The sequence below is a fragment of the Carcharhinus amblyrhynchos genome, chromosome 1 (genome assembly GCF_965287045.1).
Source record: "Carcharhinus amblyrhynchos chromosome 1, sCarAmb.v2.hapA, whole genome shotgun sequence".
NCBI classification, from domain to species: Eukaryota; Metazoa; Chordata; class Chondrichthyes; order Carcharhiniformes; family Carcharhinidae; genus Carcharhinus; species Carcharhinus amblyrhynchos.
Window position 1 is genome coordinate 53,285,325 of NC_137324.1, and position 18,407 is coordinate 53,303,731.

Here is an 18,407-nt window from a genome sequence, read left to right on the forward strand (position 1 = left end):
AATTAAATTAACATGTTAGGGGGAATGGAAAGTTTGGCACCATTAAATTATTGCTTCTTAAATCAACTTGCCCCCAGTGCTTCACTATCTTGGTGGTGCTCTGTACAATGGCCTTCCATAAAGAAAGAGTCACATGCGTTCTGTACTTTAGGGATGTTGCAAATTGCTTTGTAGCCAATTAATTACTTTTTAAGAGAAGAGAAAGGCGGTGGTGAGGTGGAGATGGGTGTGTTCAGTACTTCTGAGGAAACTGATATTGTGTTTTTGCATGAAGTTGCCAAGGGGAAGCATGTAGATGAGAAATAAAGGGAGATCAAGGATAGATTATTGGCAGACTGCAGAGGTAACAATCCAGGAGTTAGTAGAGAAGCCACTGCAGGTGATACTCACCAGAATTAGATAAGCATGGAACTGGACAACATTGGTTCCATCCAGCAAGATGGTAGAGAGGTGACAGAAGAGGTCGACATGGTTAACCATGTCAAATTATACAGGATTCCTGATGAGAAGTCATTAACTTGACATGCTAACTCTTGTTTCTCTCTCCGCAGATATGCTGTAGATATACTGAGTATTTCCTATTTTTACTTCAGATTTCCAGCATCCACAGTATTTTGCTTATGGACCAAAAATTGAAGTTGGGTGGCCAGCAATTTAAAAAGGGATAGGGTCAATGGAGGAGGGGAGTCTGTGCGAACAGATGAGCTCAGAGGGGATGGAAGGTTGTGGGAGGGAGGGTGGGGGGGTGAGGTGGTGAGGATAGGATAGAAATTAAGAGAATGGAGCATATTCTTGCCTAGTGGGCTAGTGGAAGAGAAGGATGCAGCAGAGGCAGCAGATTGGATGGTTTCAATCTTGGTGACAAAGAAATCCATTAGCTCCTTGTATTTAGTGTTTGAGGTGAGGCTGGAGGAGATATAAAGGAAGTTGGGGGGCAGGGTGGCAGGGGAAGATTTCAAGAGATCTGCAGTAAAGGGCCTCACCTTCCAATTCAAGGATGGTCTCACAAAAAGAGAGGTTAATGTGGGTGTGGGCTAAGGGAGAGAATTCCAGGGGCTTTGAGGCCAGGTAACTGAAGGCAAAACCATAAATGATGGTAAGATTAACAATAGAATACAAGATCACAAGTAAGAGTAAGTAATTCAGCTCCTCAAATCTACTCTGCTATTCAACACAAATATGGCTGATGTTGTCTTCAACTCCATTTTCCTGCCATTTCTCCACAACCCTTCAACCCGTTACTAATTAAAAATCTGTTCCTCTCCTCTTTAAATTTACTCAATATCTCGACATCCACCACACTCTGAATTCCACAGACTCACTACCCTTTGAGAGAAGTCGTTTCATCTCATCTCTGTTTTAAATCTTATACCCTTATCCTAAAATTATGACTTCTTTTTCTAGATTGCCCCACAAGAGGAAACATCCACTCTACATCTTCTTTATTATCGTTAACACCACAATTAGATCTCCTCTCATTCTTCTAAACTCCAGGGAGTATAGGTCTAAACTGCTCAATCTCTCTTCCCTCATCCCTGGTATCAGTCTAGTAAACCTCTGCTAAATAGCCTCTATTGGCACTACATCCTTCCTCAAATAAGGGGACCAAAATTGTACACAATACTCCAGGTGCAGTCTCACCTATGCCTTGTACAGTTGCAGCAACACTTTAATGTTTAATTTGCCTCCCTTATTGCCTGCTGTATCTGAAAACTAGTTTTCTGCGACTCATGCACAAGGGCCCCCACATCCCTTTCTGCATTGATGCACCCCAAAGTCTCTCTCCATTAAGATAATAAGTTGCCTTCCATTTTCCAGCCAAAATGGATAACCTCACACTTAGCTACATTAAACTCCATCCGCCACATTTTGGCCCATCCACCTATCCTATCTACATCCAATTGTAAGTTTCTTATTTCCTCAATGCAACTTATTATCCTAAATATTTTAGTGTTGTGTGCAAAATTTGGCTTTTGTACCTTCTATTCCTGCATCCCAACTATTAATATATAGTAAAAAGTTGGAGACCTGAGGATCAAACTCTTTGACACCCCAACAAGTTACATCTTGCCAACCAGTGAAAGACCCATTTCTCCCAATTCTTTGCCTTCTGTCTGTTAGCTAGTCTTTCTATCCAAGCTAATAAATTATCCCTAACCCATGTAATCTCACCTTGTGCTTAACCTTCTATGTGGCACTTTATCAAAATGCCTTCCCAAGGTCCAGATATACTACATTTACAGGATCTCCATTATCCACTTGGCTTGCTAATTCTTCGAAGAATTCTAGCAAATTAATCAAACACGGTTTACCTTCATAAAACTATGCTGACTCTGATAGAATGGGTTTGACTTTCCAAATGTCCAGTTATTACTTCCTTAATAATGATTCTAACGATTTCCCAACAACAGATGTTAAACTAACTGGTCTATGCTTTTCTACTTTGTGCCTCCCTGCCTTTTGAATAAGGGTGTTACATTAGCATTTTTCCAGTCCACTGGAACCTTTCCTGCATCCAGGGAATTTTGGAATACTGTAACCAATGGATCCACTATCTCTGCTGCCATTCCCATTAATATGCTAGGATGTTGGCCATCAAGCCATAGGGACTCGTTGGCATTCAATCCCAATCGTTTGTTGAGTACTATTTTCCTATTGATGATAATCGTTCTAAGTTCCTCCCTTTCTATTATCTCTGCATTACCGGTTACGATTGGGATGGCCCTGATGTCTTCCACTGTGAAAACTGAGGCACAATATGATTTAGCATCTCCACCATTTCTGTGTTCCCCAGTATTAATTCCCTGATCTCATCCTCCAAGCGACAAACATTTACTTTAGCTACTCTCTTCCTTTTTATATACTAAAAGAAGCTTTTGTTTTTTTTAATATCTTGGGCTAGTTTTCTTTCATAATTTACCTTTGTTCTTTTTATTACTTTTTAGTAACCCTTGTTGATCTTTATACATTTCCCAATCTTCCAGCCTGTCACTGGCCTTTGCAATATGGTATGCCTTAGTCTTTTATCTTTATGTTGTCTTTAACTTCCTTGCTTAGCCATGGATGTTTTTCCCTCCATCTTAAAATATATTCCAGACAGGAAGAAAGATTTTATTTGGGAGAAATTGAACATCTCCTTATACAACTGCTATTGTTCATCAAGTGTCCTACCTTTTAGCCTTCCTGCCCAGTCCACTAGGGTTAAGTCTGTCTTCATGCCCATATAATTACCTTTGTTTAACAAATCATATTGCTCACCTTTCTGGAAGAATGTAAAGTATAAATTCTAAAGTATAAACTTTAATGCAAATCAGTCAGTAATTATCCTGTCATTCACTCCAGCCAATAACAATACACATCATGATCTTAAAAGGATTAACGTTTATTTATTAGTCATGTGGAAGGCTTACATTAATATTGCAATTAAGTTACTGCGAAATTCCCTTAGTCACCACATTCCGGTGCCTGTTAGGGTCAATGCATCTAACCAGCAAGTGCAGAACTCCTGTTTCCTACCCTCCAAAATGAATTTTTAATTCTATCATACTATGATCACTTTTCCCTTGAGAATTCTTAACCATGAGGTCATTAATTAACTGCCACTCATTACACAATACAAATCCAGAATAGCCTATTCTCTGATTGTTTCTTAGAGCAAGATGTTGTGGAACCAATCTCTAATACATTCGATGAACCCTCCCTTGAGGCTAACCTTGCCAATTTGATTAATCTAGTCAATGTCCATATTAAAATCACCCATGATTATTGCTGTCCCTTTCTTTCAAGCTGATATATGGGGCTAATTAGGCTAATTAAAACACATAACCATAGGTTTAGAAACATTAACACAATATTGACGTGAGTGAATGATCTTGGACTATGGGAACGCTTTCTCACTTAAAACATATATTCTGAATTTATAAAACAGATGTGGCTAGCTTTTAGTGACAGTTTGCAAACGTTCAGCAAACAGCAAAACACAGCAGGGCTTGATGGATGAAGCAGAGATGGGGCCTGCATTCCAGAGAACAATAGTTCCGCTCAAAGCAGTTATGTTGTCAACAGTTGTCGGGAACAAGATGGCTACCAATGCCAACTTGATGAATAGAGTTATAAAACATTGAGCTATACCACAGGAGGTAGAGAGATAAGGGATTTTGGAAGGTCAGATGAGAGTCACATGGGTTCAATTCGGTGGGAATCATCCTCCCTGTCAGTTAGCCAGCTTCATGTCCAGCATCTCATGTTACGAGACAACAGGGGGGTGCCATTAGGGTGGCATGGTAGCACAGTGGTTAGCACTGCTGCCTCACATACCCAGGCACCTGGGTTTGATTCACAGCCTGGGTCACTGCGAGTAGAGTTTGCATGTTCTCCCTGTGTCTGCATGCGTTTCCTCTGGGTGCTTTGGTTTCCTCCCATATCCTGAAAGACGTGCTGGTTAGGTGCATTGACCCAAACAGGCACCGGAATGTGGTGACTAGGGGAATTTCGCAGTAACTTCATTGCAATATTAATGTAAGCCTTACTCATGACTAATAAATAAACGTTAATCCTTTTAAGATCATGATGTGGATTGTTATTGGCTGGAGTGAATGACAGGATAATTACTGACTGATTTGCATTAAAGTTTATACTTTAGAATTTATACTTTACATTCTTCCAGAAAGGTGGGCAATAGGATTTGTTAACTGTGTAATTGCCTTCACGGGGGTATTGTTCTTCAGAATGACATTTGAGTTGCCCACATTCTATACCTTAAGTGCAGGGGTTCCTTATATCATTATTCCATTTGATCGTTTGGTTAAATAAAGTCATGTCTTAAATCAGTACAAAGCACTTCAGAAGTCTCTGTATTAGCTTAAGTTCAGCAATACATATCCAAATCTAACACCTAGCCTGATTCATTACCCAGTACCAAATCCAATATGGCCTCACCTCTTGTTAGTCTATCTACATACTGTGTCAGGAAACCCTTTTGCACACATTTGACAAAAACTGACCCATCTAAAGTACTCAAACTATAGCTTTTCTAGTCAATGTTGGTAAAGTTAAAAATCCCCCATAACAACTACCCTGTTACTTTCGCTCCTATGCAGAATCATGTTTGCAATCCTTTCCTCTAACATCTCTGGAACTTTTTGGAGGCCTATAGAAAACTCCCAACAGGGTGACCTCTCCTTTCCTGTTGCTAACCTCAGTCCATACTACCTCAGTAGACAAGTCCTCATCAAACGTTCTTTCTGCCACCATAATATTGTCCCTGACTAACAATGCCACACCTCCCCCTCTTTTACCATCTTCCCTGATCTTACTGAAACATCTAAACCCCGGAACCTGCAACAACAATTCCTGTCCCTGCTCTATCCATGTCCCCGAAATGGCCACAACAATGAAGTCCCAGATACAAACCCATGCTGCAAGCACACCCACCTTATTCTGGATGCTCCTGGCATTGAAGTAGACACAACTCAAACCGCCTTTTTGCCTGCCACCCTTCTTGCCACTCCTGCGACCTTGAAACCTTATTCTTGACCTTACCACTCTCAATCTCCTGTACACTGGAGCTACAATTCAGGTTCCCACCCCCTTGCTAAATTAGTTTAAACCACCCCCCCCGAAGAGCATTAGCAAATATCGCCCCCCTCCAGGATACTGGTACCCTTCTGGTTCTGGTGTAGACCATCCCGTTTGTAGAGGTCCCACCTACCCCAGAATGACCCCCAATTATCCAGGCATTGGAATCCCTCCCTTCCGCAACATCCTTGTAGCCAGATGTTTAACTGCTTTCTCCCTATTCCTCTCTTTCTGGCACATGGCACGGGTATATAAGAACTTAAGAAACAGGAGCAGGAGTAGGCCATCTAGCCCTTCAAGCCTGCCCCACCATTCAATAAGATCATGGCTGATCTGAAGTGGATCAGTTCCACTTTCCCGCTTTCTCCCCATAACCCTTAATTCCCCTATCCATCAAAAACCTATCTACCCGTGACTTAAATATATTTAGCAAGGTAGCCTCCACCACTTCAACGGGCAGAGAATTCCAGAGATTCACCAATCTTTGAGTGAAAAAGTTCCTCCTCAACTCTGATCTAAACTGCAACCCCACCCCCCACCCCCCCCCCCCCCCCCTATCTTGAGGCTGTGCCCTCTGGTCCTGCTATCCTTTCTAAGCAGGAAGAATCTCTCTACCTCTACCCTATCCATCCCCTTCTTTATCTTATACGTCTCTATAAGATCCCCCCTTATCCTTCTAAACTCCAACGAGTCCAGACCCAGTATATTTAGTCTCTCTTCATAGTCCAACCCCCTCATCTCCAGTATCAGCCTAGTGAACCTCCTCTGCACTCCCTCCAAGGCCAATATATCCTTCTGCAAGTGCGGCGACCAAAACTGCACACAGTACTCCAGCTGCGGCCTCACCAGTGCCCTGTACAGTTGCAGCAAGACCTCCCTGCTTTTATATTCTATCCCCCTCGCTATAAAGGCCAACATTCCATTCGCCTTCTTGATCACCTGCTGCACCTGCAGACTGGGTTTTTGCGACTCGTGTACAAGGACCCCCAGGTCCCTCTGCACCGTAGCATGCTGCAGCTTTTCGCCTTTTAAATAATAATCCCTCCTACTATTATTTCTGCCAAAGTGGATAACCTCACACTTGCTAACATTATACTCCATCTGCCAGGTCCTCGCCCACTCGCTTAGCCTATCCAGATCCCTCTGCAGACCTTCCACACAATTTGCTTTTCCACTCATCTTCGCGTCATCAGCAAATTTCGTCACCCTACACTCAGTCCCCTCCTCCAGATATCTACATAAATGGTAAATAGTTGAGGCCCCAGCACCAATCCCTGCGGCACTCCACTAGTCACCAACCACCAACCAGAATAGCACCCATTGATACCAACTCTCTGCTTCCTATTAGACAGCCAATCCTCTATCCACGCTAACACCTTACCCCAACTCTATGCACCCTAACCTTCTGTAGCAACCTTTTATGAGGCACCTTATCAAACACCTTTTGGAAATCTAAAAACACCACATCCACCGGTTCCCCTCTGTCTACCGCACTAGTCACATCCTCATATAAATCCAATAAATTCGTCAAACACGACTTCCCCTTAACGAATCCGTGCTGCGTCTGCTCGATCAAACCATTCTTTTCTAGGTGCCTCGCTATTTCTTCTTTGATGACAGATTCAAGCATTTTTCCAACTACAAAAGTTAAACTAACCGGCCTATAATTCCCTGCCTTTTGTCTGCTACCTTTTTTAAACAGCGGCGTAACATTAGCCGTTTTCCAATCTTCTGGCACTTCCCCAGAATCCAGCAAATTTTGGTAAATAATTACTAAGGCATCCACAATCACCTCTGCCATGTCTTTCAGAACCCTGGGATGCATTCCATCCGGTCCTGGGGACTTGTCCACCTTCAGTCCCATTAGTCTATCAAGCACTACCTCTCTAGTGACAGTAATCACATTCAGGCCCTCAACTCCTACCATCCTTCTATCTTTAAGATCCGGCAAACCATTCATGTCCTCCTCCGTGAAGACCGAGGCAAAAAACTTATTTAAAGCCTCAGCCATTTCCTCATCTCCCACTGCTAAATCCCCCCTCTCATCCTCTAAGGGTCCAACATTTACTCTAGCCAGCCTTCTCTTCTTTATATATGTGTAAGAACTTTTACTGTCCTTTTTTATATTTAGTGCTAGTTTAGCTTCATAGTCTATCTTTCCTTTCTTTATCACCTTCTTAGTCATTCTTCGTTGATTTTTGAATTTTTCCCAATCTTCTATTCGCCCACTATTTTTAGCCACTCTGAACGCATCAGCTTTTAATTGAATACTCTCCTTTATTTCCTTAGATAACCACGGCTGGTTATCCCTTCTCCTACATTCCTTCCTTACCATCGGAATATATTTCTGCTGAGTACCGAAAAAGATCTCCTTAAAAATCCTCCACTGTTCCTCAGCCGTCCTACCGACCAATCTGCGCCCCCAATCTACATTCGCCTATTCCACTCTCATCCTATCATACTCCCCTCTGTGCAAACAGAGGACACAGGTTCGGGACCCTACTTTCTCATCCTCCATCTGCATCAAAAATTCAACCATACTATGATCTGGTAACAAACCAGAGATAATAACTCTTTGTTCTAGCAGATGGGCAAACAGGAACATGGAGAAATTAATCTGCACACAATGACAGCGAGAAGCTCACAATTTACCACAAAATGGGTTAGCTAACTGATAAAATAACTTACCTCATTGCCCACTGAACAACAGCTTTGCTGTAACCCAACATTAAAATCAGGGCCCATTTCTATTCCAAATTACCTTTGTAATGATTTGCTGCCAGATGCCTCCTCAAAATCCAAGCCATCTGTCTGAGACGTGATATTTTCAGATATCTGTTCAAAAGAATGGCTTTATTTGAGAAAAGGGTAACGATTGCACGTACCATAATATTATTAAAAATATCTTCAGGCACTAACTGGTCTTTGGAAGTATAACAAGTACTATTAAAAAGCTAAGCTGATTTAACTGTCTATAAAGCCAACATCCATTAAAGATGTGCTCTTATACATGACATTCTGTATCACATTCCTGGATAATATTTTAAATACTCCGACATGAGTGCTTTCTCTCACCACAGGACCACAGAATCCCTACAGTGTAAAAGGTGGTTATTCGGTTCAAGTCTGCACTGCCTTTCCGAAAGAATATCTTATTCCAGCTCAACTCCACACACTGTCCCCATAACCCTGCACATATACCAAGATTAATCCACCTAATGCATACATCTTCAGACACCAAAGGGCAATTTACCATGGCCAATCCATCTAACCTGCACCTCTTTGAACTGTGGGGGAACGTGCAAACTCCACACAGTTACCCAAGGCTGGAATCGAACCTGGGTCCCTGGCACTGCAAGGCAACAGTGCTAACCACTGTGCCACCATAACGCCCTGCCTGATGTCTTAGGACTGAGATGATTGACCTCCAAAAATCACAACCATCTTCCTTTATGCTCGGTGTGACTCCAACCTATAACTATAAGATGAAATAAATATGCAGAGATGAATCTGTCTTTGCTGGGGATAGTACAGAACTTCCAGTAGAGTCAGGATAGATGGGGCCAGTTGTTCAGCCTGACTAGAGATCCTCCTGTGTGGTCTACATGCAGCTCAGGAGGCAATATTAATTGTTCAACAATCCAGAGCCTTAGGTCACAGGACCGTAACTCGCCACAAGATCTTCAACAAAGGATATTTATCCAGGGTCTGGAATTCAGCTTGGTCTTCGGGACTGCTAATTTCTCTGCCATTATGGGATAAAAGGAATGTCTGAGGGGGTCATTGTCTTAGCAGATTCTAACATTCAGCTAGCAAGTCAAGTCTATCCAGTGCAAATTGCCTTTGTGAAAGTCTCTATGAAGTTGAGCTGTGCAGTTCCCACGTGGTCTGTTAGTAGCTATTCAGCTTGTCCAAGGTATGACATTTCAAACTCTCCCATATGGCTTCTTTTGTCACAAACAAAAGCTCACAGACAAAGATTCAGCCATCTTGGAACAAAGAACAGTACAGCATAGGAACAGGCCCTTTGGCCCTCCAAGCCTGTACCATTCATAATGCCCAAACTAAAACTAAACAAAACCTTCTGCCCTTACTCGGTCCATATCCCTCCCTACTCATGTACCCATCAGATGCCTCTTAAACGATGCTAATGTGCCTCTTATGCCAAATCCTCTGGCACTGCATTCCAGGCACCCACCACTCCATGTGTGAAAAATATCCCCCACACATTGCCTTAAACTGGTCCCCTCTCACCTTGAGCTTGTGCCCCCTTGTAATTGTCACTTCCACCCTTGGAAAAAGCCTCTGATATTCACCCTGTCTATGCCTCTCATAACTTTTTTAGACCTCTATCAGGTCTCCCCTCAGCCTCTATCTTTCCAATGAAAACAATCTTAGCTTATTCAGCCACTCCTCATAGCCAACATTCTCGAGGCAAGGCAACCTCCTGGTGAACCTTCTTTGCATTCTCTCCAAAGTTTTCACGTCCTTCTGGTAGTTGATGACTAGATCTGCACATAATACTCCAAATGCAGCCTAACCAAGGTTTTATATAGCCACAACATGATTTCCCAACTCCTGTTCTCAATACCTCGGCTGTTGAAGGCAAACATGCCATATGCCTTCTAAATCAACTTTGTCACCCGAGTTGCCACTTTTAGGGAACTGTGGACCTGCACAGCAAGATCCCTCTGTATGGTAAATGTTCCTAAGGGTTCTGCCATTTACAGTATAATTCACACCTAAATTTGATCCTCCAAAATGAATCATCCTCACATATGTCCAGATTAAACTCCATTTGTCACTTCTGCTGTATCTTGTTGCATCCTCTGACAATTCCTGGCACTTTCCACCAATCTTCATATCATCTGTAAATTTACTAATCAGACTATCCACATTTTCTTCCAAATTGTTTATTTTATACTACAAATAACAGAAGTCCCAACACCGATCCCTGCGGAACACTACTAGCTACAGGTCTCCATTCTGAAAAACACCCTTCCATCGCTACTGTCCTCTATAGCCAAGCCAGTTCTGTATCCACCTAGCAGGCTCACCCTGAATCCCATGTGATTTTCGTTTTCGTACCAGTCTGCTATGTAGGACCTTGTCAAATGCCTTACTAAAGTCCAAATAAATTACATCCACAACCTGTCTCCCATCAATTATCTTTGTCACCTCTTCAAAAAACTCAATCAAGTTGGTGAGACATGACCTTCCCTGTATAAAACCATGCTGCCCATCACTAACTAATCCATTTTCTTCCAAGTGTGCAAAAAACCTGTTCCTCAGCATCTTCTCTAAAAGTGGAACACCATTCCCCACCTCTGACGTCAGGCTCATCGGCCTATAAATTTCCTGGATTATTTCTACTTCCTTTCTTAAGCAACAGAATAATACAGGGTACTCTCCAGTCCTCTGGAACTTTGCCTCTGGTCAAAGAGGATGTGAAGATATCTGTTAAGGCCCCGACTATTTCTTCCCTTGCCTCCTGGGGACAAATCCCATTCGGCTCCAGGGATTTGTCAATCTTAATGCAATTTATGACGTGGAGATGCCGACTTTGGACTGGGAGGGACACAGTAAGAAGCCTCCCAACACCAGGTTAAAGTCCAACAGGTTTATTTGGAATCATGAGCCACTCACCTGATGAAGAAGCAGTGCTGCGAAAGCTCATGATTCAAAATAAACTTGTTGGACTTTAACCTGGAGTTGGGAGATTTTTAATGAAATTTAGTAAACTCAACACTCCCTTTTAATGATCTTTGTGAGCTGAAAGGTCCAGTTTGAAGTTAAGAAATAATTGAGCCTTTTTTATTCATTCAGGAGAAATGGGTATCGCTGGCTTGCCAGCATTTATTGTCCATCCCTTGTCCACGACAGTTGCGAGTCAACCACATTGCTGTGGTTCAGGAGTCACATGGAGGCCAGACCGGGTAAGGACAGCAGATTTCCTTCCCTAAAGGACATTAGTGAACCAGATAGGTTTTTCCTGACAATTAACGATGGTTTCATGATCATCAATAGTTTCTTAATTCCAGAGATTATTTGATCAAAGTCAAAATTGCACCACCTGCTGTGGCAGGATTCGAATCCGGGTCCCCACATTAGCTGAGTTTCTGATTAAATAGTCTAGCAATAATATCACTGGGCTATTGTCCCCCATATACTTTATAAGAAATCATAGTGTTAGGTTTTGTCCTGTCACAATTGTATGCTTGAATATCCCTTATTAACGGATATTATACCAGCAACAACCGAATTGATGATTAATCTTCAGTTCAGACAGTTGTACCTTTCAGGACCAACTTGTACTTCATTGTGATCATTAAGCATTTGGACATACTATAAAATGAGGGTTTAAGCGCTGTTCATTAGTGCTCCAATTTCACAGATATTAGGAGCAATGACATTAACTATTATAGGCTTATAAGATGGAAAGCGTATTGATTTATTTTTTAATTTAGTCAAATACACCTCAGATCTATGCCGAAAGAGTAGATACTAATTCAGCAAGCAACATCTATATTACATCCAGCTTGGATTTTAAAACTGTTACGGGGACATTAAATCTGAAAGTTATTACTTGCAGAGATTTGAGGTTGAGGGGAAAAAAATACATTAGGATAGGATGTGGTGTAATGAGACAATAGTTAAACTCAAAAGGCAGTAATGAACTAGGTAGAGAACCGAATGAGCAGAGTTAAAGCTGGAGCACCGCAGGATCAATGACTGATGACCATCCCTACACACGGCTGGCTTCAATATTTCATTATCTGCTTAACAAGATCATCAATATTCTGTTCAAAAACAAGTGTAATTTTGTCCAAAAATTTGAAAATATTCCTTGCTGCTTCTTCTTTAAAAATGTATTTTCTCTGTCTCCACCAATTTGTTTTGATAATGGAGAAAAAATCCTGAAATTATACAGAGATATTGGACTGTAAAAAAGACGAAAGTTTTATATTTTTAAAAAGGACACAAACCCTGAAGACCCTAAGAATATACCACTAGCCACTGACAGGAATGGCGACAGGATCCTTCTCTAAGGTACGATGGAACCCGTCCCTGTGCTTGCAGACAAATCAATTCTAAAAGATTCCAAAGACCGATTACCATCGCTGGTAAAGACAAAGGAACATAGTGGCTATTTCATCCAAAGACTTGGGGAAAATAGCTTGGACTGACTAGTGGACTCTTGTTCAAATACGCAAAGACAGAGGCTAAAGGTCAGCCAAGAGAGCTGCCCACTGTCTGCGTGTTGTAAGAAAAGCAGCCATAAGGCAGGACCCCTGCAAAATAGCCAGCTTTTGCAGGAACAGCTAAAACTCTCTCTCTGACTGTGAAAATTGAGCAGCCAGAAGGATTGCAGCTGGAAAAAGGACAGAAATCTCTCTACCGAATTACATAACATCTGAACCCGAAGCAGCAACTACTGGAATTAACCAGTATCAGCTACAATGCATCATTCTCTACTCCTCACAACTCAAGACTGTTCCATGTAACTTTTTATTTATGTTTATGTATATTGGATTCAATGTTTACTTCTAATCTGTATGAATGTGGATTCATGTTTTTTACCTTTTTTTGTAGTTCATAAGCTTACTCATCTTAACTCGAGAAAGCTTGGTTAAATTGGCTCCTTTTTAAACATAACTGCTGCATCTGGAAAAGGTATCCAAGGGAATTGGAACCATGTTAGATTAAACCTTGTTGCTTCCAACAGAGGGTGGATTGAATAAAGACACGGGGGGAATGTTCCCAACTCATCTGTCACAGGAACGGTAGCAGGCAGGGAGTGGGACATGCAAAGGTGAGTTGACCTTGGGCAGGATTTTCTGGTTTTGAGGTGAGCGGAGCTGGAAAATCCTGCCCACAGAGTTAGTTATCCCTCCTCACCCAGGGTTGTAACAATTTGAGGTATCCCAGCTGGACAGTGACCAATCGAGTAGTCAACGTACACAAATTCAATTATAAAAATGTGCAGAGGACAACCAATTATTCAAAGATCCCTGATGGTGGCAGGGCAGGTGATAGGGATAGTTAAGAAGCCATTCGAGACACTTGCTTTCATCAGTCGTGGCGTAGACTACAAGAACAAGGAGGTAATGTTGGAACTGCATAGAAAGTTGGTGAGGCTACAGCTGGAATACTGTGCACAGTTCTGGTCACCTCACTATAGGAAGGATGAGATTGCACTGGTGGGGGGTACAGAGGAGATTCACCATGATGCTGTTTGGGAGAGGCACTTTAGCTATAAAGAGATTGGATAGACTTGGAACCAAAAGAGAATTTGCTTTTATTTGATGGACTTGGGTTATTTTCTCTGGAGCAGAGAAGGCTGAGGAAGAACATCAGCTGTATAAGATTGTGAAGGGTATGGACAGAGTGAATAGGAAGCAGCTGTTCCCCTTGGGTAATCACTAGCGGGCACAGTTTTAGGGTAAGGAGGAGGAGATTCAGAGGTGATTTGAGGAAAACTTTTTATCACTTAGAGGGTGGTGAGAATTGAAAATGCATTGCCTGGGAAGGTAGTGGAGGCCGAAAATCTTACAATCTTTAATAAGTATCTGGATGAGTACTTGGAACATCATAACATTCAAGGATATGGGACAAGTGCTGGAAAATGTGAAGTGCAACTTCAATGGTAGTTATGGTCAGTGCAGACTCAATGGGTCAAAGGGCATTTACTGCACTGTATGAGGAGTGTGAGGTGATGCATTTTGGTAGGAGGGACATGGAGAGACATGGAGAGACAATATGAAGGGGTAAAATTTGTAAAGGACTACAGAATCAAAAGAAACTGGGTGTATAAGTGCAGAACTCATTGAAGGTGGCAGAACAGATGGGGAGAGCAGTTAATAAAGCATATAGTATTCTGGGCTTTATTAATAAGGACACAGAGTACAAGAATGGTGTGATTATTCTGAACTTACACAAGTCACCAGTTAGACCTCAGCTGAAATACTGTGTGTAATTCTGGGTACCACGCTATAGGAAGGATGTGAATGTATTGGAGAGAGTGTGGAAGAGGTTTACAAGAATGGTCCCAGGGATCAGAAACTTCAGTTATGGAGAAGAAAAGAATAAGTGGAGATTTGATAGAAATGTTCAAAATCTTGAGGGGCTGGACAGAGTAAATAGGGAGAAACTGTTCCCACTCATAAAAGGATCAAGAGTGAGAGGGCACAGATTTAGAATGATTTGGAAAAGAAGCAAATGTAACGTGAGAATTTTTTTTCACACAATGAGTGGTTTGGGGCTGAAATGCACCGCCTGGAAGTGTGATGGAGGCAGGTTCAATTGAGGCATTCAAAAGGGCACCAGATGAAGACATGAATAGAAACAATGCGCAGGGGTACAGAGGAAAGGCAGGAGAATGGCAGTACGTTATGAAGGTCTTTTGGTGACCTGGTGCAAACACAATTGGCCAAATGGCCTCCTTCTGTGCTGTAACGTTTCTGTGATTCTGAGTCCCTTCTGCAAGTCTTCTTAGCTCCAACACCCTTCCTAACAGCACTATGGTCATACCGATATCCAATGGACCTCAGCGATTCAATGCAGCTTGCCACCAACTTCTCAAGGATAATTAGGATTGGGCAATAAATGTTGGCCTCTCCAGCAACACAGACATCCCATGAATGAAGAAATAAATTTTAAAAAATGATTTAATTGACTCAGTGCGCAGAACTTTTCTAATATGGGTATCTGACATATTCGGTTATACCGGGGGCACTCCAGTTAGTGTATAGAAAACTTTGCACTAAAAGCGAAAAAGTGAAAAGCACAGATAGCCCATTAAATCTCGTTCAAGCAGCACAGCATCTCTCGCATCTTAGCAATCAGCTGCATTCTGACTACCTGCAATATTTTTAAGCCCCTACCTCATCTGAAAGATTACTTTTGCATAAATATGTTTCATAACTTGCATTTTAAATTTACTGTTCACCAGTTTAGTTTTTTTAAAAATTCATTTGTGGGACATGGGCGTCACTGGCCCATCCCTAGTTGTCCTTGGAGGGCAGTTGAGAGTCATCCACATTGCTGTTGCTCTGAGGGCCAGTCTAGGTAAGGACGGCAGATTTCCTTCCCTAATACACGTTAAAGTTTATTTATCAGTAAGGCTTACATTAACACTGCAATTAAGTTACTGTGAAATTTCCCTAGTCATATTCCAGCGCCTGTTTGGGTCAATGCACCTAGCCAGCATATCTTTCGGACTGTGGGAGGAAACCGGAGCACTGGAGGAAACCCATGCAGACACAGGGAGAACATGCAAACTCCACAGTGACCCAAGCTGGGAATAGAACTCAGGTCCCTGGCGCTGTGAGGCAGCAGTACTAAATACCGTGCCAGCCTTCAGTGAACCAGATTGTTCTTTCTGACAATCGACAATGATTTCATGGTCCATTGGTAGATTCTTAATTCCAGATATTTTTATTGAATTCAAATTCCACTACCTGCTGTGGCATGATGTGAACCTGGGTTCCCAGAGCATTAGCTGAGTTGCTGGATTAATAATCTAGCGATAATACCACTTGGACATTGCCTCCCTAAATTGGCACTCGACATTGCTGACATAATTTCCCTCATATATCTTGCTGACTGTCTCTGTATCATTTAGTATTTTTGGTATCTTTACATATTCCTTTTTGAATCACCAACTTATTTTGAGAAAATTTTCTGATGATTTCACTCGTTTAAGTTTAGGATTGGACTTGGATCTTTTTTTTCTGAACCTTCTCACACATTTTATTTAAAATGTTGTAGTCAGCAGTGAGTAGCCCTCAAAGTACTCCAACCCCTGCTATAAACAACTAGAGAATGGATCACTGAGTCTCAGAAACCAAAAAGTCTATTCTTTGGCACAAAAATTCCTCATTTTTCAAGGTGGCAGCTAACCACCAACTCTGTGATGGCGAATAAGGATGGGCAATAAATGCTGGTGTAGTCAGCGAAACCCACATCCGTAGAATGAACAAAAAAAAATTATCGACAAAGAAATTTAAGAGGATTTTGCTGTAATGCAAACGGACCACAGACACCAAGAGATTGAAAGCTGGCTCTGTACAAAGCTCTTAACAGGAGCTTGAAGCAGCCAAAAAATAAACAAAAGCTCAGTCATAATGTTGGGCACAGAAAATGTTCATACTCCCTCCACATGAACTGTATTAAAATATCCACAAGAACATTAACAGAATTTGTCCTTCCAAATCATTGAGTTAAGAAGAATGATCAAGAATACAAGAGCGTTTTGCAAGAAGCACAACACAGGGCATCAAAATGCATTGGAATAAATCAAACTTTTCCTACAGTATATTGGTATTAAACATACATAATTGAGATCACTGGTTCACAACCCGGGGACCATGAACCCTTAGGGTCTATAGATAGTTTCCAGGAGGTGGGGACAGGACCTCAGAATAAATATTTCTACCGGACAAGAGAGAAAACAAAAACGTGGGAGCAAAATGGAAGGAAAGAGAAAAGGCACGTCAGCAACTTTGTATAAATCAACAATAGTTTACATCAGTCCTACATGAATAGCTGACAAGTTATCCACCACCAAAACTCCTAAGGACTTAGCTCTCTTAGTAGTGACGGCTTTCATTCAAGGTGCTACGTTTTTAAGTGTTGAAACTCACATTTATTTTTGATAGGAGGGGAGAGAAGGTGGCCAGCTACTGTGTTACTCAGGTATACATGATGTGGAGATGCCGGTGTTCTACTGGGGTGGGCACAGCAGCACAAGTCTCACAAGTCAAACAGGATTATTTGGAATCACGAGCTTTCGGAGTGCTGCTCCTTCATCAGGTGAGTGTTGTATTGAGGATTGGTTATCTAACAGGAAGCAGAGAGTTGGAATCAATGGGTGCTATTCTGGTTGGCAGTTGGGGACTAGTGGAGTGCCACAGGGATTGGTGCTGGGACCTCAACTGTTTACCATATACATAGACGATCTGGAGGAGGGGACTGAGTGTAGGGTAACAAAATTTGCTGATGACACGAAGATGAGTGGAAAAGCGAATTGCTTGGAAGGCGCGGAAAGTCTGCAGAGAGATCTGGATAGGCTGAGTGAGTGGGCAAGGACCTGGCAGATGGAGTATAACGTTAGCAAATGTGAGGTTATCCACTTTGGTAGAAATAATAGTAGGAGGGATTATTATTTAAAGGGTGAAAAGCTGCAGCATGCTACTGTGCAGAGGGACCTGGTGGTCCTTGTGCACGAATCACAAAAACTCAGTCTGCAGGTGCAGCAGGTGATCAAGAAGGCGAATGGAATGTTGGCCTTTATAGCGAGGGGGATAGAATATAAAAGCAAGGAGGTCTTGCTGCAACTGTACAGGGCACTGGTGAGGCTGCAACTGGAGTACTGTGTGCAGTTTTGGTCCCCTTATTTGCAAAAGGATATATTGGCCTTGGAGGGAGTGCAGAGAAGGTTCACTAGGTTGATACCGGAGATGAGGGGGTTGGCTTATAAGGACAGATTAAATAGACTGGGCCTGATAATGAAGGGGCTAGATAGGGTAGAGGTAGAGAGATTCTTTCCGCTTCGAAAGGAAAATAGAACTAGAGGGCACAGCCTCAAAATAAGGCGGGGGAGGCAGTTTAGAACGGAGTTGAGGAGGAACTTCTTCACTCAAAGGTTGGTGAATCTCTGGAATTCTCTGCTCATTGAAGTGGTGGAGGCTACCTCATTGAATACATTTAAGTCACGGGTAGATAGATTTCTGATAGACAAGGGAATTAAGGGTTATGGGGAGAAAGCGGGAAAGTGGAACTGATTCACTTCAGATCAGCCATGATCTTATTGAATGGCGGGGCAGGCT

General features: G+C 42.1%; 1 protein-coding gene across 1 annotated transcript in view; it reads right to left on the minus strand.

The window, feature by feature from the left end:
* The window catches only part of c1h18orf54 (chromosome 1 C18orf54 homolog), a 52,496-nt gene that overhangs the window by 5,000 nt on the left and 29,089 nt on the right, over nucleotides 1–18,407 (minus strand). Inside the window, exon 8 of the mRNA XM_080197878.1 lies at nucleotides 8,339–8,412. Within this exon, the coding sequence (XP_080054004.1) occupies nucleotides 8,339–8,412 (74 nt within the window). The remainder of the gene's footprint in view (nucleotides 1–8,338; nucleotides 8,413–18,407) is intronic.